General features: G+C 45.0%; 1 protein-coding gene across 2 annotated transcripts in view; it reads left to right on the top strand.

The window, feature by feature from the left end:
• Positions 1-22,405, top strand: part of Mboat2 (membrane bound glycerophospholipid O-acyltransferase 2) — a 123,233-nt gene that overhangs the window by 80,672 nt on the left and 20,156 nt on the right. The window contains exons 4-5 of one of the 2 annotated variants that reach the window (XM_085690834.2): positions 5,734-5,829; positions 17,312-17,367. In XM_085690834.2, coding sequence (XP_085546960.1) covers positions 5,734-5,829; positions 17,312-17,367 — 152 coding nt within the window. The remainder of the gene's footprint in view (positions 1-5,733; positions 5,830-17,311; positions 17,368-22,405) is intronic. The other variant, XM_085690835.2, reaches the window with a different exon arrangement.

The following is a 22,405-nucleotide window of genomic DNA, read 5'->3' as shown; positions in this document are numbered from 1 at the left end:
AGCTCCATGATGGAGTTGGAACGGCTAAAGCCCCCAGGTGCTGGCCTGGAGTGACAAATCCACGCTTGGGAGACCACACAGGCAGTGCCATGGGACTGTGATTGGAATCTAGCCTAGGTTTTATTTGCATCTAGATTCTTCTTTGGAGATATTCAGTGGTGCTCATACACAGACCAAATCACTTAAAATGTGATGGTGTGCACACCGGTTTACATGCCTGCTTTCCCTGCTGATGTGTGAACTTGAAAAAAAAATCAAAGACTCCCCACAATCAACCTCAAAAGGACAGCTGGCAGCGGGCATTTGAGGAGCTAACTCAGTTGCATGTACCAGAAAAGACACTTGACGCCTAGGATCTTCGTCCAGAGTGAGTCTGCCCAGAGCCTGTGTAGTAGCCTGGCAGTGTCAGGAAAACGGGGGCTCTTGCTCGGCTGTGTGTTCCTAGTTTGTGTGTTGCCCCGAACACGTAAGGCCATGCCTGCAGCTGTCACCAGACCCATATGCGGGGATAGAGAAAAGCCATGCAGCCTGCTCAGCCTCACCGCCTTTTTTCTGGGAAGACATAACACAGTACACCAGTAGAAAGAAACCTGTAGATGTACTTTTAAACTCTCCAGTAGTCAGTTTAAAAACAAACACATAGCTAACCTGAGGAACGCATTTCATCTCCCCTAATATATCCAACGATAACATGCAAAAGTATAATCCATAAATAGGGGTAACAAGTTACTCAGTTTTTGCCTTTCCAGTCCCAGAATCTGGGTGTGTTTTATCATCATAATGAGTTCAGCTTGCACTAACCACTTTCCAGGAACCCAGCAACGTGAGTCATCAGAAAGTGTCAGCCCGTGTCTCATGACTAACTAGCTTTCTGGAGAACAGGTATATAACAGGCAGCCAGCCTTCTCTCCGTGGCTTCCACATCTGTGCGGTCAACACTGTGGCCAGAAAAACTTTAGGAAAACATGGCATGTGTGTTGAACATACACAGACTGGTTATTCCCCCGCGCACAGCCATTTATCGTCTCTTACCTTGCGTTAGCCACTGTAAGTCACCCGCCCCAGGTTACCTTCTGTGTAACCCCTGTGCTATTTTACATAAGGGACCTGCCCCCTGTGGATTTTGGTGTCTGGATCGGGAGCTGGAATCAGTTTAATAGCTAGTGCCATCTATGCTTATTGTAGAATCATGAATCTAGCGGATGTGTAGTATATAATATACAGACAGCGAATGGCCAGTCCACGTGCTTGTAAATTCTGTGCCCATAGTTCCCATGGTATGCTTTCATTGATTAGTGCCAAAGTTTTTATAACTAACCTGTGGTTGCAGGCCTGCTGTGCTGCCTACAGGTAGGTGCTAAATTACCATCTAGATCAGTAAAGCAGCTGCTCATGTTAATGATGTGCTAATGTCATTCTAAAGTGAGTGTTGACTGACATATATGCTAATGAAGTAGTGGTGGTGATGTCATTCCTCACAATGACTGATATCCTGCTACTTTTAATTAAAACTTAATGTGAATTATTACTATCTCCACCTACAATTTAGTCCTTAATTAGCGTCAGCAAAAGTTCCTTTAACAGGATGAGACAGTAATTATTTTAGGCTTCTAAGGCTGCTGTAAGACAAGAGCAGCCATTGTAATACTCAAGTGAGCAGGGTGTGGACAAATAAGAATATGTTTATAAAACCAGACATTGGATAAGATTTTTTTCTGGAGGTTAGAGTTGATAATCTTGGTTTTAATGACCAGGTTTATCTTATCAGTTTCTGTTCCACAAATTCTTCCACCCTAGTAAGGTAGGAACTGAAATCTCTGAATGTAGAGTTGGGTGGAATTGCACAGTATTGTATCATTGTATAGTATTACCACAATTATACTGCAGACCTTTGCAGGATATATACCACAACTTTGTCCTTAATGTATTAGGTGAAATAAGTACATGAAATTGTCAGTTCAAGCACTATGTAACATGCATTCTTTGCATTCTTAGTATAATGGCATATATTTGATATATGGTAATGTAGGCTGAAAAATTATGTGCTTAAGAGACTCTAAAATTTCTATTCCTCAGACCGGTGTGGCTCAGTTGGTTGAATGCTCAGCTAGCACACAGGAAAACCCCGAATTTGATTAAAAAGGAAGAAACTGGGGGTGGGGTGATCCTATAATGTCCACAGTGGCATGCACACCCCCCTATGCAATAGACAGACAATAGATAGACTGATTGATACATAGACAGACAAAGATGCTAAAAATAAAAAGCATGAGAGCCGAGTCCTCTGTCCAGCCTGAGTATTAGCTACTTTAGACTGTACCTGTCTGGCTGTCCAGCCAGAGTATTATCCTATTTAGACTTTGTCTGTCTGTGTTGTCCAGCCTGTGTATTACCCACTTTAGACTTGACCTGTCTGTGTTGTCCAGCCTGAGTTATACCCTCTTTGGACTTTTTCTATCTGTGTTGAACACAGTCTGCAGCCTGCTGTGAGTTTCCAAGTTGTCTCTGACAGCTGCTTGACTGAATCTCATTTATTTTCCTAAATAAATGATGGTTACATTTTTCTTATATAATCTGCTCCTTATCATTCTTATTTTCCACTTTATTTCTTCATCTGTTTTTTATTGCTTGGAAGTTCTCTGTTAGGGACATTAACCTAGCTTGCATACTAGGTGATTTCTGTTACATTATCATGTAATGCTTCGTAATTCATTGTACCAAAATGTCTGATGTGTTTTGTGCTTATGTGATTGTCCCTTCTCCAGGTGTTCTTTTTTATCTTATTGTTTGACTCTGCATATTATTTTTTACATTTATATCTTTTCATATTTTACTGATTGGTGTTTCCTGTGTCTAGTGTGCACTGGGGAGCCATCTCAGAAGAGAGCTATTGTTTCGGCTCACTAAACCTCATTCATCTTGCCCCTGGTTTAGCATGCCAGTGTTATCATAAACAGTTGGACAGTGAGTCTTTTTAAACTGTCTCTTGTTTGAGTAATCCTTTGATCTATTTTTGAAACAATGCTACATTTTAAATGCTCGCAGCACTTTTTTTTTATGCGTTAGAATGGGGCAGAGCCTCCCTGGCACGTGTTTATTTAGTTAGCTAGAACCCCCTGAAGATCAGCTGGTTCACCCCCACCAAAGGCATTGTTAGGATTATGATTGGGATTATGATGCTAAACTTAGAAATTAATTTAACAGGAGCAGAATTTACTACTACCGAGTCTTCTAATCTACAAGTAAAGTGAGGCCGTCCAACACATGGTTCTCTTCTTTCCCACCCCACGCTTCCTGATTGTTCTTTCCTTAAGAGTTACTACTATCTCAGGACTGACAAGAGCCTGCACGTGTGCGTGCACGTGTGCGTGAATGTGTGTGTGTACATACGTATTGTATGTGCATATATGTGTGCAAAAGCACACATTGTGCATGTGGAGATAAAAGATAAATGTCTTTCTTCTCCACATCGTTCTTATCTGTGTGTCCATGTCCATGTGTGTGTGTCCGTGTCCGTGTGTCCATGTGTGTGTCCGTGGTGTGTGTGTGTGTGTGTTATATGATCGGGAGTCATACCATAGTACATATGTGGGAATCAGAGGACACTGTTATGAAGTTGGTTTTCTTACCTCCTTTACGTGGGTTCTAGAGACCTCATGCCAAGTGCTTTTACCTCCTGAGCCATCTAGTTGGCCCCCAACACCTAATTTTTTGGAGACATAGTTTCTCACAGAGTCTGGAGCTCTCTAATTCAGCTACCCTGGTTGGCCACTGAGCTCAAAAGGTCCTCTTGTCCTGACTCCCCCTGTGCTGGGGTTACAGGCCTGTACCACTATGCTGGGCTTTCTCGTGTATTCTGGGGACTGATCTTGGGTCTGTCTGCTGGTATAGCAAGTAATCTTCCCAGCGTCGTGTTTATGTTTAGACATTTTAATGTTGAGGAAACATCATTTTTTTACCCCTCAGCTTGCTAAGAGTTTTTTTCTTTATTGAGTTTTTTTTTTCCCCTCCTTTACAGAGTCATACTGAGCCCAGGACCTCATGCATGCTAGCAAGCATGTGCCCTCCCACTGAGCTGTGCACGTCCCTGGCACTTTTACTTTTTATTTTACAATGGTATCTTACACGTTGTCAAAGCTGGTGTGAGTTTACTGTGTAGTATGAGGCAGGCCTCTGAACCTGAAGTCTTCATGCTTCAGCCAAATACTGCCACCCGGCTTGACTGAAGTTTTTGCAAATGCCCATGTATCTTTTTGATTCATCATTATGATGATTAATACTGCTAGCCTTCCTATATAAACTCCTACTTGAAGTTATAAAACACACTGACATTGATTGAAATAACTTTATTAAATAAGTACTGGATTTAGTATGCTCTCCTTTCTTTCTTTTTCCTTTCTTTGAGACAGGGTCTTTCTATTTAATGTAGATCAATCTGGACTTAAACTCGTAGAGACGCACCTGCTTCCGCTCCTGAGTGCTGGCATTAAATGTGTACATCACCGCACCCAGTTTTTTTTTTTTTCCTCTCTCCCAGATTTTCTTTTTTTCAGAGCTTTAAAGAGCTCATTCATAAAGCCACCTGAATCATGTACATGAGAAACTCTAAGTTTTAGTTTAGCCAAATAGATAGTGTTTTCCCCCTTTGATTGCTTCTGTATTGAATGCTTAGAAAACCCTCCAGTTTGAGAGCTACTTTTGAATATTTAGCTGTAATTCCCGCTTGGTATGGTTTCGAATTTGACTGTTTAATCCATCTAGAATGGTCTTCGCATGAGGAAGGCCTAGCTTTCTCTGCCCTTCCTGACTTGTTGACTAATGACATGTTTATTACCCTGAGAATTTGAACTTCAGCCCTTGTCTTATATGAAGTTACGTTCTCTAGGATGTGGTTTTTGGGTTTCCGTGGATACACGAGCTCATTTTCCACACTGTGTTCACTTGTAATACCATCTTGAGCACCTTGAGTTTGGGAAAGTCACTAGCTGGTTGTGCCTGTAAAGTCTCTAGCCAGTTCTGGGTGAGCACCCCCGATTCACTCTAAAGGGTATGAACTTAGGCTACTGAGGGCACATTTTAAAAAATCAAATAAAATTGCTGGAAAGCATTGGCCAGAGGTCAGCTTCTCTAGAACTCGTGGGGGGGGGGGGGCGTGGTGGTAGCTTGCCTACAGTTTCAGTCTCTGAAGGCAGGGGTCCCCAGACCAAGCTGGCTCTTACTAGTCATCCTGGCGAGGTCTGGATCTGACTGAGGGACTGTACCTCAGGAAGCGGGAAGATGATCTAGGATGATTCCCAGCACTGACCTCCGGTCTCCGTAATCACACAAACACATGCATGTGTCCACCTACGTGCAGACGCGTGCGCACACATATGAAGAGATGAAGGGAATCTAGTGAAGAATTGTGTAAGGTCTATGGGAGCAGTAACCGATCAATTAAAAAAAGCTGTCACCAGTAATCATGTCTTTCGATGCTTGTGTTCATGACTTTCACATATGTAATCTTATATGTGGCTGTCTTTCAGAATAAAATTGAATGGCAGCAGTGGTCCGTTTCATCAACCATCCACATGTTAGGAGAGAGTTCTCATAATCTGTTAGGTCAAGGTATTTGTAGGATCGACTTAATACTATTATGTAATTATGGAGCCCTGTGAATCAGTGAGTTTCTGTACAATGTGTCCTCTGACGGAATGAACGTTTCCACTAATCCAGCTTATTTTTGTTTTACAGATGTTGTTTTGTGTTTGCTTTGGGATACCTCACAGTGTGTCAGATTACTAGAGTCTATATCTTTGATTATGGACAATATTCTGCTGATTTTTCAGGGTAAGATGAAAATTTGATTCAGTGACCTCTTCTATCTGTTCTAACAGAGTGGTTGAAAAGTACAGATTGTAGTTTCTCTTAGTACCTCTGATGGAGGGCTGTTGAACGTGTGTAATACCGTGGATGTCACAAAGATCCCTGTGCTTCTCAATTGCCTTATATAAACCTTCTAAACATAGAGCAGTTAGACTCTTCATGTGGCATTTTTGGTATTCAAAGTGGCTCCTAATTCTAATAGGAATTTCCGCAAGCATTTATAAGCATTGAAAGGCAGCCGTACCTTTCCCCCATGCCCCATCCCCCTACCCCCATCTGGAGAAATGGCCCAGAGGTTAAGAGCACCGACTCTTCTTCCAGAGGACCTGGGTTCAATTCCCAGCACCCATATGACAGCTCACAACTGTCTGTAACTCAGTTCCACGGGATCTGACACCCTCACACAGACATAAATGCAGGCAAAACACCATTGCACATAAAAAGAAATAAATTTAAAAAAAGAAAGAAAGTCAGCCCCTTCCAAGCTATATTCTTGCTACTTAGCTTTCTGTTTCCCTCCCTCCTTCCCTCCCTCCCTCCCTCCCTCCCTCCTTTCTTCCCTCCCTCCCTCCCTTCCTCCCTTCTTTCCTTCCCCTCCTCTCCCCCTCTTCCTCTACAGAGTAGTGGAAATCACTTCTGGCTTTTGTTTCTTCAGAGGGGATTATTTCCTTCTTGGCACTGGACAGGTTTCATTATCTTGTAAGGAGACTGAATGATTGTTAGGAGAGAAATGCAGCCTCTTGCCCCTGAGCTAACTAGCTCCTGTCTTTGTAAAGAAGCACGTCCTGCCGTGTGAGGCCCAGGTGGGCAGCAGAAGACTTCACACTTGACATCAGTGCCTCTTGGCTTTCTCCACTGTCCGAGATAGGTGTGTCATCTTCAGCCTTTCACCTCTGGGCAGTCTCAAAATGAATAAAATGTCCAATTTAATGATAAGCAAATTAGAAAAAAAAAACCAGTATCTCTGTAGAAAAAAAAACTAACAGTAGAAATTGGCCAAATTATTTGAGAAAAAATTACAAGGGAGAATTTTAGAGGATAAGGTATCTTTTTCTTCCCAGTAAGAGTAAAGTATATTTTAAAAAATGGGCTCGGAGGAGAGCAAGTTGTGTCCTAAAATAACATCCCAAAATAGATGACATACACTTTTTTAATAAAGGAGAAAAGAAAGATACAGCATCAGATTAAGAAGTGAGTCAAGTGGAATGAACTCCACACCTGGAATGGGAGGGTAAGGAACAGACTAGCCACCCATCTTTTTTTTGTTGTTGTTGTTGTTGTTTTTGCTTTTTTCTCCCCCCCCCCCAGACAAGGTTTCTCTGTAGCTTTGGAGCCTGTCCTGGAACTAGCTCTTGTAGACCAGGGTGGCCTTGAACCCACAGAGATCTGCCTGCCTCTGCCTCCCAAGTGCTGGGATTAAAGGCGTGCACCACCACTGCCCAGCCAGCCAGCCACCCATCTTTAACAACAGAAATTCTTAAAGAAAAGTTGCAGAGCAGAATCAGCACCCAGTTGGCTCGGTGTGAGTAGGGGGAAGTGGGTCTGGTCACATGTGGTCATGGCGGGATGAAGTTGGGAGCTAGTTGTAGAACTAAGAGATTATGTAGAAAGCAGACCCCTGCTGGAATAGCCACCCAAAGCTGACCATGTCATCCAGTGGCTTTTAACCCCGTTCTACGGAGCCCCAGGATCCAGGCTCTGTGTGTGTGGGTCCCAGGGGTGTCAAGCGGTGGGGACCCTGGATCCTCCATTCTTGTTCTACTCACATCTCCTATGGGTTTCTCTGGTTTATATTTATATTCATTCGAGATAACGTTTCTCAGATTTTTTTCTTAAAACACCAGCACGTTAGCATAGCCAAACTGAATTGATTGCGTCGCCGTGCATGTTGGCACTGCGACACTCCTGAGGGACTCCGCTTCCCCGGACCCTCCCAGTCCTCCTTCAGTTTGATCTTAGCCATTATCTTTCTCCTCTCCGTCATCTACTGCTCTCCAGCCCCTTCCGTAACGTCTTTCTCTGCTAGCCATACAGAGGGCCTTGTCAGGACAAGTGTGTCTTCACAGTAGATTAACGTGAAGGTTCATTCTCACGGTACAGTCCTCTGAGGAGGCTGTTCAGGAAGGAGATACGTTCCTTCTGGCACCACCTCCTACCCGTGCTCTGGAACCTTCTGATTTGGTTGTGGGTGGGGATTAATGATCCAGATCAGAGAGAGTTCATGTCGGCTTACAGTCTGTTAGCCTAAGCTACTACATGGGCCCACAAGCTAGAGAACAGTTTCTAGGAAGAACTTAATGATTCCTTTTTTCAAAGTTATTTATGATGTGACTTTAGCAGTATTTTGTTGAAATTTATAATTTAATTATTTTGATATAATTTTAAATGTTTATAGGGGAAGAAAAGACAGTGTAGCATTTTAAAGATAGACTACCTGTTTATAATAATCCCAGTGTTAGCCACTGGGAGGAATCCTTTGACTATTATTGGTGAATTGATAGAGATTAGGTGCAGAACTGAAACAACTGAAGTAAGCTGCCCTGGCACAACTGTGACAAAGAAGTTGCTCTTTTAAAGTGGCCATAGGAGAAAAAGAGCCAGCTGTTGGACAGTGCTTCCCATTCAGGAGGTGGGGATCCTCAGGTGTAGGACATCTAGGTGTAAGCAGAGTTTTCTTTGGGCCTCCAGCTCACAAAAAAATGATGTGGCTACTTCTTATAGTTATAAAAGCTCAGTCGATAGCTTAGGCTTGTTTGTAACTAACTCTTATAGCTTAAATTAGCCCATATTTTTATTGATCTATGTTCTACCATGTGAGTTTTTTTTTTAACCTCTATCCTATTTTGTGTGTCCAACTCATTCTGTGTCTGTCTGGTTTCTCCTGGTGACTCTGCCTTCTTCCCAGCGTCCTCGCTGCCCCCAAATCCTGCCTTGCTATTGACCGTTCAGCTTTTTATTAAACCAATCCCAGTGAAATAACTTGACACAGTGTCAAGGATTATTCCATAACAGAAAGGGACAGAGAAGTCCGTCCTGTGAAGCAGATTAGGACAAGTGTCATTGTTCTTCAAAGAGTCGATGTCTAGATAGAGCACAGGAAGGGAGGCCTGGGACCTTGCTGAGGAATTGTGTAAATCTCCTGAATGAGACAGATTTACTTGCTTGAGGCATGGGAGAACTGAGATACATAGAGAGATGGGGGAGAGGAGAGGGAGAAAGAGGGGTGAGGGGAGTAAAGAGAGAAAGGGAGGGGAGAGAGAGAAAGGAAGAGGGGTAAGGGGGAGAGAGGGGGGCGAGGAAGAGAGAGAGTGAGAGAGAGACTGAGTCCATCTGAGGGAGAGAGAGAGAGACAGAGAGAGAGAGAGAGAGAGAGAGTCCACGTCCATCCCCGTATAATGTTAGGATCAGGATTTCTTTAGATAAAGACTGTCTTTTCACTAGAAGTTTCTAGTTATAGAAAAGTTAGAAAGAAAGTCCCTGAGGTTGTGAGGTCTCACCTCAGCTATAAAAAGGTGATACAAGAAAAACATAAAAATGATTAGTCTTCCTATCAGAAATAACTTTTAAAATGTAACAGAAAAAAGAAGATCCTGTTTCAAAAGCAACTGTGAAGTGTCTAGGAATTTGCCTAAGAAGAAATGGGCTGGGCCCTGTGAAGACAGCATAAAACTTTACTCAGGGTACGAGCTTGAGAAACAGCCTGCCTGTGTATAGATAGTATTGCAAGCAAGAAGTTGGAATGCATGCAGTTAGAATAACAAAAGCTATGTTTTATAGTTGATATAACAAAAGTTATGTTTTATAGTTGATATAACAAAAGTTATGTCTTATAGTTGATATAGCAAAAGTTATGTCTTATAGTTGATATAACAAAAGTTATGATTTATAGTTGATATAACAAAAATAAAAAAGTTGTATTTTATAGTTGATATAACAAAAATTTTATTTTATAGTTGATATAACAAAAGTTGTATTTTATATTTGCTGTAACAAAAGTTGTATTTTATAGTTGCTATAACAAAAGTTGTATTTTATGGTTGCTATAACAAAAGTTATATTTTGTCATGCTTAACGTCATCACCCAAAGTTCATACTCTGAGTTCCCAACTATATCCTAAGCCTGTCTCCCCAAGGCTGCTCACCTGTGCTACTCAGCTTAGCTGAAGGTCAGGTCCAGTCTTTAACAGTTGTCTCTGATTCAAAGGTCAGGGTCCTGGGGAGACTCTGCTGAGGGCAGGTCAAGGTGGGGTCACTCCAGATGTGCAGAGCAGAGGGTTGCTCCTGGTCTCTGCTTAGGATTGTCCAGTGGGCATCATGGGGTCTAGGACCATGTCTGGTTATCTTGAGCGAGTGACGTCACTGGGTTCTGGTTGTCGAGTGCAGCCTTGGTTATAAGAGGCTTCCTAAGCTATTTTCACATGTCTAAAAGGCCTTTTTAGTAAAAAAAAAAAAAAAAAAAAAAAAAAAAGTTTTGAAATGCTTGTTACAGGTAGGATAGTCAAATCCAGTAATTCTTCTCAAGGTAACCCATGGCCTTAATGCAGTATTTGCCTTAATCTGAGCATGGCAGACCACGCTTGTAATCCCAATGACCCAGGAGACAGAGGCAGGGGGATGGTCACAGATTTGAGGCCCGTATGGTCTACACAGCAGATTCCAGGCCAGCTAGAGTACAGCGAGACCTTAAGAAGCCAACTCACAATGAAACAAAGGTAAAAGAATACCTGCTCAAGGGCAGTGACCATCATACACAAACAGCAAGGAGGCAAGTCTAGGAACTGGGATAGAGACTAGAAATCAGAATACAGAGCAGCGCGGCTCGCAAGATGGCTCGGAGGGTAAAGGTGCTTGCCCTCAAGCCTGAAGGCCTGAGTTTGAGTCTCAGGACCGCCAGGGTAGAACAAGAGGGCATCTCCTGGGAGTTGTCCTCTCACGTGACTCCCATGCCCTTCACCCTAACGATATAAATAAAAGGTCATGTGCAGAACAGCTATGGTGGGATCATAACTCAGGGGGGACATCCTGGGTCCTTTCTTCAAGTTGCTGGACTAGACACTTGCGGTATAGTGAATACAACAAGCCCTTTGCCTCTTGTGACTAAATAAATGGCAGGGAGCGAGAGCACGTTCTCACTGGAATTGGATCTGTCTTGCCAAAGGGATCGTTCAGGGTGTCCACCACAAGGCAAACACGGAAGGGGTTCATGTAGAGTAATTCCCATTCAAATCAAGGCTGTGTCTTACAGCTAGGCATATAATATCACCTGCTCGATGGGTGTGGCCTGCCAGCTGGCCTGCCATCCCCCCACTCTCCCCCCCGCCCCCCGATTGTGGAGGCCTACTGAGTATGTGTGATGCATTTGGTAGGGGCTTTTGTGGGAGCCAGTTCTTACAGCAAGGGCAGAGACAGACGTAGCATAAAAGCTGCAGGTGTGGTTGTCGTTTCTGTCTCTCCATCCTGAGCAGCCTTATTCGAGTCCAGAGTCTAATTTTAGACATGTTTTTATGTTCTGCGAAATGAGTCATGAAGGCCGCTAGCTGTTTGTTATAATCCTCCCCACACAGTGCCCGGTAACTGTGTGTAAATAGGACGATATGAAATAGTCCACCACCCGAGACTTTGCACCTTCCCGTTCTGGTGGTTTTTTTCCTGTGGGAGTGTCTCCCGGCCCTTGACCTACATTTGACTACAGGAAGCATCCTGCCTCACTGCTAATGCCGGTCCTGTCACCACGGGAGCTGTGGGACTCAGTTGTCCTGAGTGCTGCGGCTGATTGAGTTGATTCTCATGGCAGCATGGTCGAACATGGCAGAAAGACTTATTTACCTTAGGTCTGCAGAGCCAGCCCAGGCTCCTCAGCGATTTCTTCCTCGGTGCCCCTACCAGTCTCCTCTCTGCTTTCAACCATCTCTGCTTGTTCAAACCCCAGATGAAATGATTGGGGCACTCCCCCTTGGCCCTCGGTACCCAAATATCATTCATTAACGTATGTGCTGTAACTCCCCTTTATCTTTATCCACGGGAGCTGTGTCCCAAGCCACAGGGGATGCCGCAAGCCACAGGCAGTAGTAATCCTGTTTGTACAGTTTGTCTACACACACGTAGCCAACTTGAACTTACACACCACAGAAAAAACTAGTTTCCCTTTGGCATAGCTGAACGATGGCGCTTACACCTCAGGGCCCTTGTCAAGGGCTTCTTAAGCACAGGCGCTGGGGGCTGTGATAGTTGATCTGAAGGCGGAGACGGCTGCTGGAGGGGTAATGGGTGGCAGCGGATGCCACGGGGTGGGTTGGAGAAAGAGTGACTGTGGTCGTGCTAGGACAGACTGGCACCCACAAGATGTCTTCATGCTACACACAGCAACATAAAATGTAAAACATGGGAGTGTTTCCAAAGATCTCCATTTTATATGTTCAGACTATGGTTGACTGTCGAAAATGGGAACCGTGAAAGGTAAACAGGGTGTGAGTGTGTGTGTGTGTGTGTGTGTGTGTGTGTGTGTGTGTGTGACCACTGTGTATGTGCAGTAGTATGTCTCTTAGTCTGCAGAAACAGCACTTCCCATTTGATTCTTGTGTCCTTTCGACATCTCATGCTCGAAGCGGTCCCAGGAATTTTGTCGGTGACACTGTGACTGTGTCACGGTGAGAGAGGTTTGGTTTTTGGTAGAATGTCCCGTGTCTCCGGTGCTGTGTAAAGTATTGGTGATGTTACGTCACTTAATCTACACAGGGTCATTATCCTCCCCACTTTGTAGTCAGTCACTGTTCCCCCTTCCACTATGGTCGATGAAAGTCAGGATTTATGAGTTTAAATTTTTTATCACCGTTTGTTAGTGTGCACATGTGCGTGCACGTGTCTGTTGTGTGTATATGTATGTGTGTATGTGTCAAAGAGTACAGATTGCAGGAATCAGTTCTCGCCTTCTTCCACGTGGGACCTGGGGATTGAACTCACGCAATTAGGCTTGGTGGCAGGCCCCTTTACTCACTAAGCCAGTTTACTGGCCCCGTTTGTGAGCTTTGATCCATATATCCAGCTGCTTTGTTCCCCACATCCCTACCCATTGTTCAGTCAGCTTCTTGCATATAACACACTCAACATGGACGACTCAACCTCTCACCTGTTGTTCCTGTGTCCCTTCCCCAGCAGCCCCAACTCTCTAGTTAGTTACCCTTGTCAGAAACCTTGGTGGTATCAGACCTCAAACCTTGCCTCAAATATACCAAATTGCCACTGGCTTGAGAAGGCACGTGTAGTCTGACTGTGCTGGTCTGAGCCACCTTCTCTCTTCCCCACATCACCTGCTTTCTTGTACTTGATGGTCTTTGCTCAACCTATTCAGAGTCGAAAATGTTCCACAGAAAACCAGGTCAGCTCTTGACCCCAAGCCGTCCAGTCCTTCTGTCTGTTAGGTCAAAGCCATAGCCCTTGAAGAAGCCTGCCTTCTGCCCTGTCCTGTCCTCCACACACTAGTCTCCTTGCTGCTCTTCCGAGGCCAGTCACACACCTGTCTTCAGGCTGTGACCTTGTTCTTTCCTCTGAATGTCCTTATCCTAGGCCGTCGTTCAGTTGTCATCGCCATTCAGATGTCACCTTGGGGTGTTTGTTAGCTCTCATCTGTACCCCCCTCCATTTTCCTGTGCAGCACTTGGCAGATTGTGATCTGTTCGTCTCTCTCCAGTGAGTCCTGCGACAGCAGTAAGGTTGCATTGTTCATTGTGTCTCCAGCGGGGTCAAAGCTTGGACCTAGAACAAGGCTTGGTGTTTTGTAGATGCCCATTAGGCGCTATCTTTCCGAGCGAGACAATCCGTAAATCATTAGGTGACTCAGACCATGTGTGGCCTTAACTGGGCTCACATCCCACCGGCGTTTGGTGTTGGACAGGTGGGACTTGTCTGGTCTCCATGGGTCTTGTGGATAAGGAGGCTTGTTTGCATAAAGGTGATTTGAGTGCAGGGACATAGTGGCTTGTCTCTGTTGTTAGTAAGGGCCTGGCAGCAAGTGGGTGCTTGTAGTTGCTGGGACAATAATAGACAAGCATCGTTTGAGTTCAGCCGTAGCCACTTCCGAGATAATGAGACCGTGCTGAACGTGCATGTTTATTTTAAGCCTGTCTTTTCTACTAGCGTCAGCTATAGTTGAGAATTACTTTAGGATAAAACCAAATTATTCTGTTCTCATTCTTTGTAGAGAAATGGATACTTAGAAAATTTCTCATTGTTTTTATATCAGAAAGTCTAGAGGTTTTGGTTTTGGGTTTTGGTTTTGTGTTTTTATGCCTTCGTTCAGAGGCTGGAGAGATGGCGCAGAGGCTAAGAGCACTTGCTGTCCTTGCAGAGGACCCAGGTTCAGTTCCTAGTATCGACGTAGTAGCATATGCCATCTTTAACTCCAGGTCCAGGGATCTTACGCCCCCTTCTGGACACCACACACATATATTCATGCAGACAAATGTTCATACATATAAGACTTATTTATTATATTAAGGAAAGTCTTTTATCTTATAAAAAGTCTTTTTTAAAAAATCCCTTAGTTCAGAGGAGTATCTTTGTGTAGCCGAAACTGTCCCGTAAATTACGTATTTACTTGAGTAGTGGTGGTCTGTTTTCCTCCCTTCTGGCAGTCTCACGCCAACACAGAGATTTGTCACTTAGAAGATGGAGGAGGTCCCATCCAGGCCCTGACGCCTCCCTTGGCACCCTAGGGCTGCTTCCCTGCCTGTTCCAGGATAGACAGGTTCTTTACCCACCGCCTGGCAGGCTAAGTTAGACTCTGGGACAGGAGGAGGGATTAGGTATTGGGGAATGCCCTTTGCTACAAAATCAACAGTTAAAAACTGTCACAACTTGCTGCTCTGAAGGGATGCTCGTAAAATGTGCGCTGTGGAGGGAGACCAGCATCTCCTCTCTGATACAGTGTTGTGCTGGTTTCTCCAATGTGTTTTCTCTGTAAGGCAGGCTCTGCCTGGAGAGGGTGTAGGTTTTGTCTTCGCTCCATTCCATGCTTCCACTCCCATCATCCCTCTGGTCTCCCAGCTGCACTCATCTCCGTGGTGAGTTTGCCCACCTCTGCCCCTCTCCAGATTCCTAACTCTCTCTGATCCGTTCATCCCTTCTGGCATTTCTGGCAAGCCCTCTTTTGAATCTTCATCCTCAGCACCCTCCTCTGCAGTCTGTACTGACACCTTCTGTCTGCAGTCCTGTGTTCACTGTGCTCCTGGGAGCAGGGTGAGCCAGAGGCAGTGGACTGCCACTCCCCAAAACCAAAGGCCACACATGGGGTGGATGGTCACCAGTGGTACTGGGGGGAAGTCGGGGTTCTCTCTTTGGGGGTCTTTATCTTGTGAATAAAAGAATTTAGATACAATCTGGGAGGGACACTCAGGGATGGTTTTGTTATTTATCATGTATTATTATGGTTTGGGAGAAAAGCAGCAGGACGTGTACTATGGGCAGCCTGTGTTTGAATGAACAGAGAGGAGATGTTTAATAGGAGCTGCCCCGTGGATCTTTGGAGCCAAGTGGCTGAGGCTTGGGAAGGGCAGTAAAACTGTCTCTGCAGAGTGGCTCCGGGAAGAAAGGCTCGAGTAGGGCAGGGGCGGGCAGCATTTGCATCTGGCATCTGCTCCTCACCTTCTTCCCTTCTTTGCTAAGATATGTAACCCTTGGAGTCGGCTATGCACCTAAGCCTGGTTCAGCCTCCCAGACCAGGATGTGGTTCTGTGAGATTCAGAATCCTTGCACCGCATGGAGAAGAAGTTCCATGAAGGCTGCACATGCTCAGTGGGTACTATAAGGACATCATAGTTGCAAACATATACTGCATCTCTCAGATGTATTATATATAATACCTGTGGCTGATATGCCTCTGTATTTGTATTACAGAAATTTAGCTTATTTTATCAATTTGTTTTAGTTACATGGCATGGGGATTCGAGTTTCGAACTGAATGGCATTTTATAATTCCCTATGAGGAGAATCAGGCAGGTTGAGACCAATGAGTGCCCCCCAACCCCCTAGGAGATGTAAATCTCAGGGCATGTATAATCCTCAAGGACATGAAGGATGCCCTGTGTGCAGAGCAACCTGGGAGATTAGGCCGGCTGAGCCATGATTTTTCTAGGTAACCTTAAGAATTGGCTTTTAAGGGAGTCAAGAGACCCCTTTCCCTCTCAAGCACAGGGAATCGGAGAGCAGCCCTCATCTGACCCTGCCCCTCAGAGCCTGAACTCTCCAGGGCACAGCCGTGGCTCTGCATCCAGAGTGAGCTGTGGAAAGCCAAGCCTCGTGCCCCTGTGTGCTCGCACTGGGAGGCAGCGCATCTGCTGGGAGAGTGTGGAACCTCCCTGCCTGATCCTGAGCCTTTACTCCTCAAGACCAGCTGACCCTGGCCACCCCGTGAGGGTGATTCCGTGGGGTCCTTTGGGAGACTTTGAGAAGACAATGCGGTGAGAGTCCTAGCTCTCTCAGCATGCGGAGCACAATCTCTGCCTGTTGGCAAATGTAACTTCTGAGTTTATTGTCATTTTAGAAAGTTAAACGACCATCTGAAAGTTGATGCTGTGAGGGGTGGGGTGTGATGTAGGGTGGGGTGTAACACAGTGAGGGTGGTATATAACAGTGAGGGTTGGGTTGTAATGCAGGGGGAAATAGGGTTTAATGCAGTGAGCTGGTGGGTTGTAATGTAGGAGTGAGTGTACCGCAGGATGGCATGTGATGCAGTACAGTTTTTATTTGGCTGATTTGGTTTTCCTCTACAAGTTAACCTTTCAGTTAGAATTCTCACAAGACGTAGGAGAAACGCTGCTATTTCTTGTAATATGTACAAGGCAATTTCTCTTTTCTTTAGCAGACAGTAGGCTTCTGGGTTCTGGGTGGCTGCCATCAACGTGCCCTGCTTTCAGCATGGAAATGGCACCCTGCCCCTTTCTTTCTTCTCATCTCCCTCTTGCTGTTTGGCTCCGCGCCCCTTACCCTTCTCATCCAAAGTCCTTTAGCTTTTGCTCATCTCCCCCTTTCTCAGGCATCTTCTGTTCTCTTTGATGTTCGGCCTTGGGCATCAGGCCCAGGGGAGGCTGGGGGAGGCACTTAGTCACTACCTGGCCACATCTGGAGTCCTTGCACTTCTGACCCACAGACTCTCATCTTAGGATGCATAAGTTGGAGGCTGCCTCACAGAAGATTGTTTTCAGGCATAGGGCCCTCCTTTTAATCGCTTTTAAAGCCACAGAGAAAGAAAACCTTGATTTCTTCTCTCTTGCACTTTTTGAAAACAGGAGACCCCAGAGTTGTTAGCTCTTAAACCACCCCCCCACGAGTTTTTGATACGATAGAAACTTGAGGTTTTATTGTCATGTAATCAGGGTCGAGCCTGTGTCCTGTGTCGTGTATGTTATTGTGACATCCTCCGTTTAAAATATCTGCTTTTGTCTCGTCACAGCCCAATGATGATCATTACGCAGAAGATCACTAGTCTGGCTTTCGAGATTCATGACGGTAAGAGTCTGGAAGTTAATTCTTCATCACTGCAAAGAACCCTATTTGAATACTCTTTGGTGTGAGCTATTACCCTAACTCTGAAGGGGAAGGAAGGGAGAGACAGTGTTGTTTAAGGTTATTAAGTTGTGCTTCACCCCAAGTTCCATGTTTTCTCTTGATTTTTAATTCAATTCTATGATAAAAAGCAAAAATAGTCATATGACCCATATAACGGACCTTTGGTTTCAGTCAAGTTTGAATCCTAATTTTATTTGTCTTACATTTGTATTGAAATTTGTATGTTTCTCCAATTCTATCACTTTGTGTTTACATCCATATACACACATGTTTTCAGACATTTAATCCACATATGTACCCATTTTATATGTTTAATAAGTGGGTATGGGAAATGTCAGCAATCGAGACTCCTTGGGGTGTTGACTGGGTTCCTCAGAACAAGGAGCAGCAGCTCTCTCTGAGCAAAGTTGTCTGTCTGTCCCTGCACGTGTGTCCCCCTAATCCTGTACTCACCCCTCCCGCAGCCCAGTCCCCACTTGTGGGCAGGGCACAGCCTTGATAGTTCTGGGGTAAGGGCCCGGAAGGAGTTGTCCTCCTCTCCCCAAAGTTGCTCACTGCTTCGTTGTCTGGGGACATGAACAGAAGGGACAGATTTCCTTCACAGTCAGTGGTCCATGTTTAATCCCCGTGTGTTCACAGCTCTCTTTTCTGCCCTTCTGAAGCAGAGCACCTCCTCCTGGCCATGTGCCTCTAGAGGCGGTGGCATGTGCATGGGGTGTTTGAGGAGACCCACACTCCACCTCTTCTGCCCCCGCTTTGGGTTTCTCATCTCTATGTTTGTAGCCAGGCCCACATTGGAGCGTCCTTTTGTGCATGGCAGTCCGTGGACACGTCTCGTAGTCCTTGCGTTCTGAACAGGGATATGGACAGAAGTTCTCAGACCCTGGTCCTGTAGTCCTAAAGTGGATGCTATGGATGTGGTAGATCAGAGCACCCAGTTGTCTTTAGGTGCTGAGACCCACTTGTCACACTGACCGACAGGTCCCGCCTGGGGTGAGGATGGAGGAACATGTCTAGAAGCCCCCGCTGGCAGTGTATGTTAAACTTGGAACCAAAAGGACAGACAGCAGGGCCCTATTTGTTATCTGGTCTCTGGAATAGATTTAGCAAGCAGGTTTTGATTAGCCTTGCCAGCTTCGCATGGGATTCTTCCTGTGAACTGGAGCATCCCATCCTACCAGACGTCCTCCTGCAGAGCAGCTACCCTCTACCTCATGCTTCAGGGCTCGACCAACTCTTCCAGCCTCCTGTTTCCTTAGTGACTCTTACAGGAGAGGACCTGCTTGTCAGGAGTGAGAACTTTAAGCCCGTGCCTCGCATGGTCTCAGCATGCGGTGTTGCCCTGGCTACAGTTTGTTCTCATGAAGATTCTAAACAGTGAATAACAGAAGTACTTGGGGTGAGGTTTAGAAGAAGCCAGGAGCATGCTTCCCACAGTGGCGTCAGAGACAGCACTGGCTATCTCCAGCTGCAAGGATGGGAACACCTGTGATGTATCTTCTGCCAGGAAATTCCTTAGACCTAGGACCCAGAGTGCTTGTCGGGAGCTAGGCAAGCTGACACCAGTGCCTAGCAGTTACAAATTCCTGGTGGGGAAGCGGATGTTGAGAGTAAACCGTGTTGGCACAAACAGTCGCGGCATAAGGAACATTTGTCTTGGTGTAGGTACTGTGTGCCTGCCAAGCTCCAGGCACCGGCAGTGGGTCATGCTAGCAGGCAGGACCTGCTGAGGAAGGGCAACAGCTGCCGTCTGTGTGAACTCCGGGCGGTGGGTCTGGACCTCTCCCGTCCAGTGGCTGGGTTTTTAGCTGCCAGTCCAGTGGCTTCAGGAAGCGGATGTTCTATCTCGGATGACTTCTAGGTGTGGTGTTGAGACATCTTGCTCCCCTTACAGAATGCAGTTTCCTCCCCTGCTGTTCTAGTTTTAAGTCATGTACGAGAGACTCGTGAGGATGGCACAGCCTGGCACTGTGTTGGTCATGACAACGGATATGCGCCCTGGCAGGCGGGAGGAGGGTGGGTTTTTTGTTGTTGTCGTTTGTTTTGTTGGTTTTGTTGAGACAGCCTAGCTTGGTGCTTGTACTTGATAAGGGAATATACGAGTCTGATTTCTATTTTAGGCTGAACTATAGTCATATTTTTTTTATTTATGGTTTTTTAAGACACGGTTTCTTTGTGGAACAGCCCTGGCTGGCCTGAAACTCGCTCTGTAGACCAGGCTGGCCTCAGAATCAGAGATCCACATGCCTGTGCCTCCCAAATGCTAAGATTAAAGGCGTGCGCCATCACTGCCCAATATATTAATTTTCTTAGCTTTAAACATGATATCTTAATTTAATGTTTTAGAAGATCTCCAATTTCTGAGTACCCAAAGTTTGAGCCTTTCTCTGTGGAGAAAGGCTGGGCCTGTATACATAGACAGAATTAGTCTATAAATATGGTTTGCTTTAAGTTACATGTTTATTTTCCTTGGTTGGTTTGCATTTTAAAATGATAATAGCCTCCTGGGTCAGCATAGCAGGGTACTCTGGCAGAGAAGCCCCACACTACACTAAACACTTAGAAATGCTGCAGAAGGCTTACAAAGGAGCCAGGGAGACGACGGCTCGCTGGGTCAAAGCATGAGGACCTGAGTTTAAATCCCTGGAGTCCACCAAAAACTTGGCATGGCAGCATACACCTGTAACTCCAGTGATGATGGTACTGGAGACAGGAGGATCCTTGGGCCTTGCTGGATGACCAGTCTAGCCAAAATGATATGTCGGTTCACTTAGAGAACAATGGGAGAAGACACTGGACATTGAATTCTGGCCTGTCATGCATGATTGAGCATTTTTACACACAGAGAAATACTGAATGAAGCACAGCAAAAAAGCCGGGTAGTAGTGGTGCACACCTTTAATCCCAACAGAGCAAATTCCAGGACAACCAGGACTACACAGAGAAACTTTATCTCTAAAGAAATTAAAAAACATAACAAAAAAAAACCAAATACAACAAAAAGTTTGTATGTAGCAAAGCTTGGCATCACAGATGACTGCTTACCCGCTCTTTTCCTGGTGGGAGGGAGGGAAGGAGGGAGAGGGGGTTCTCAAGAGAACACTGATGGCCTTATTTCCTTAGGTAGCCCCAAGGGTCGTCTGTCTCCTGTGGGGAAGAGAGCCTTGAGAGTGGTAGGAGGTCCTCCGGGGTTCCCCTCGTGTTCTCCTTTTAAGTGGGATTTGTGGTTTTATTTTGTTTTCTCTGTACGGTTCCAGAGAGTGGGCACATGCCCCTTGAAGGGCACTTGGAAGTACAAATGACTCGGAGGAGACTAAAGAATCCCACCTCTGGCCGCGTGGTTCTGAGGGTCAGAGCCCATCATAGTTGTCTTGTCCACTGGCTTCCTCATAGGCCTGGGTTTAGTTTTCTTCTCTTTAAAAATAGATTATTTATTTATTCATTTATTTATTCATTTCTTTAGTGTATGAGTGTTTGGCCTGCTTCTGTCTGTTCACGTGTGTACCGTGGCTGTGGCGACCAGAAGAGGGCGCCAGGACCCCTGGGACTGGTGTTAAAGCCTCCATGAGGGGTCCTCTGCCAGGGCAGCCTTGTCACGCCTCCAGCCCGATTTTTCTTCCTCATTGTTGTCAAAAATAGGTGTGCAATGACACTTCCTTCCCTCATTATTGGGTGTATAAGTGGGGTTTTTGTTTTGTTTTTTTGCCATTATGCATGGGGTTTTGATGGTCCTGGCCACAATTTCAGGTGACATTTTTGATTATTTCCTTAGACTAGGGGTGTCTAGGATGAGAGGAGAGAAACGTTCCCCGAGTCTTTGCTCTGTCAGTTTACAGAAACATAAGTGGTCCTCCGTGATCCTTCTCCCTACTAGACTGAGGGCCTCTCAGCAGGGAGACTATCTCTTCTGTTCTTTTTCAGTGCTAACAGGCTCTCAGAGTGTCTTAAAGTGGTTGTAACTCTCTCATCTGTCTTACGTGCACATATCATCTATTCAAACGTGTGTGTTACATAATTGAGACTTGAGACGTTCTGTGTAAAACGGAGTGGCTTGTTCTTCTAACAGTCTAGGTCCCCTTGTTCTTTGATGATGCCGTCCAGACTGACCTTGAACTTGCTATTCTGCTTTGGCCTCCCAGACATTTAACTAATTGTGCTTTTGTAATTAATCATGAAGTTGACAGTTTGTATGTTAATCGGTTGTCTTTGTTTCTTTTGCTAGATTGTTTTCCCTAGTTTTTGTCCCTGTATATTTATCTCAGTGTCTTTTAATGGCTTGAGTTTTACGTCTTTGGACGCTGTTATTGTTTTGTTTTGTCTCCTACAAATGCTTTCTTAATTCAGTCTCCCTTTAGTCTTTAAATTGTGTCTAGTTTTTCTTTCTTTTCTTTCTTTTTTCCTTTTCTTTTATTTATCTATTTATTTATTTGTCTTTAAATAGTATCTAGTATTTATCCATCTATTTATATTTTTAAGGCATGTGTATCCGTAAGCTTTTGGTTAGCTGTAGCGGTAGCCTCTTGATTGAGATGAAAGACAAACTAGATGTGTAAAGACGATGCACCTGTTTCCGCTTTTATTTGCTGATGTTGTGAGAGAACCAGAGCACCGTCATTGCTCTGTGTTGAGCTACTGGCCGTTGGCACCGAGGGTTAGTCATTGAGATCCTTAAGGAGTTTTAATGGCTCTTTTTGAAAACATTTCTAGTAAGGATAGCAGATCTATACGTGAAAATGTATTCGTTTGGGAGATTTTGTCTAATTGGATAATTTCCTTCAAAGGAAGTGACTGGTCACTCTCATTTCCCTGTATGTGTTAAGTGTGTACAGGGCAAGGTGGAACGGATCATGAGATGACTCCACAGTTATCTAATCTGTGTCAGTATGAGAAAGAAAGAGACGATCATTGGGTCCACACATGGAGTACAGCATGGATTTCAGATGAGACAAGTACCACTCTAAAGAGAAAACATAGCTCA

The sequence above is a fragment of the Myodes glareolus genome, chromosome 6 (assembly GCF_982192425.1).
Source record: "Myodes glareolus chromosome 6, mMyoGla1.1, whole genome shotgun sequence".
NCBI classification, from domain to species: Eukaryota; Metazoa; Chordata; class Mammalia; order Rodentia; family Cricetidae; genus Myodes; species Myodes glareolus.
This window is presented reverse-complemented; position numbering and strand designations above follow the sequence as displayed.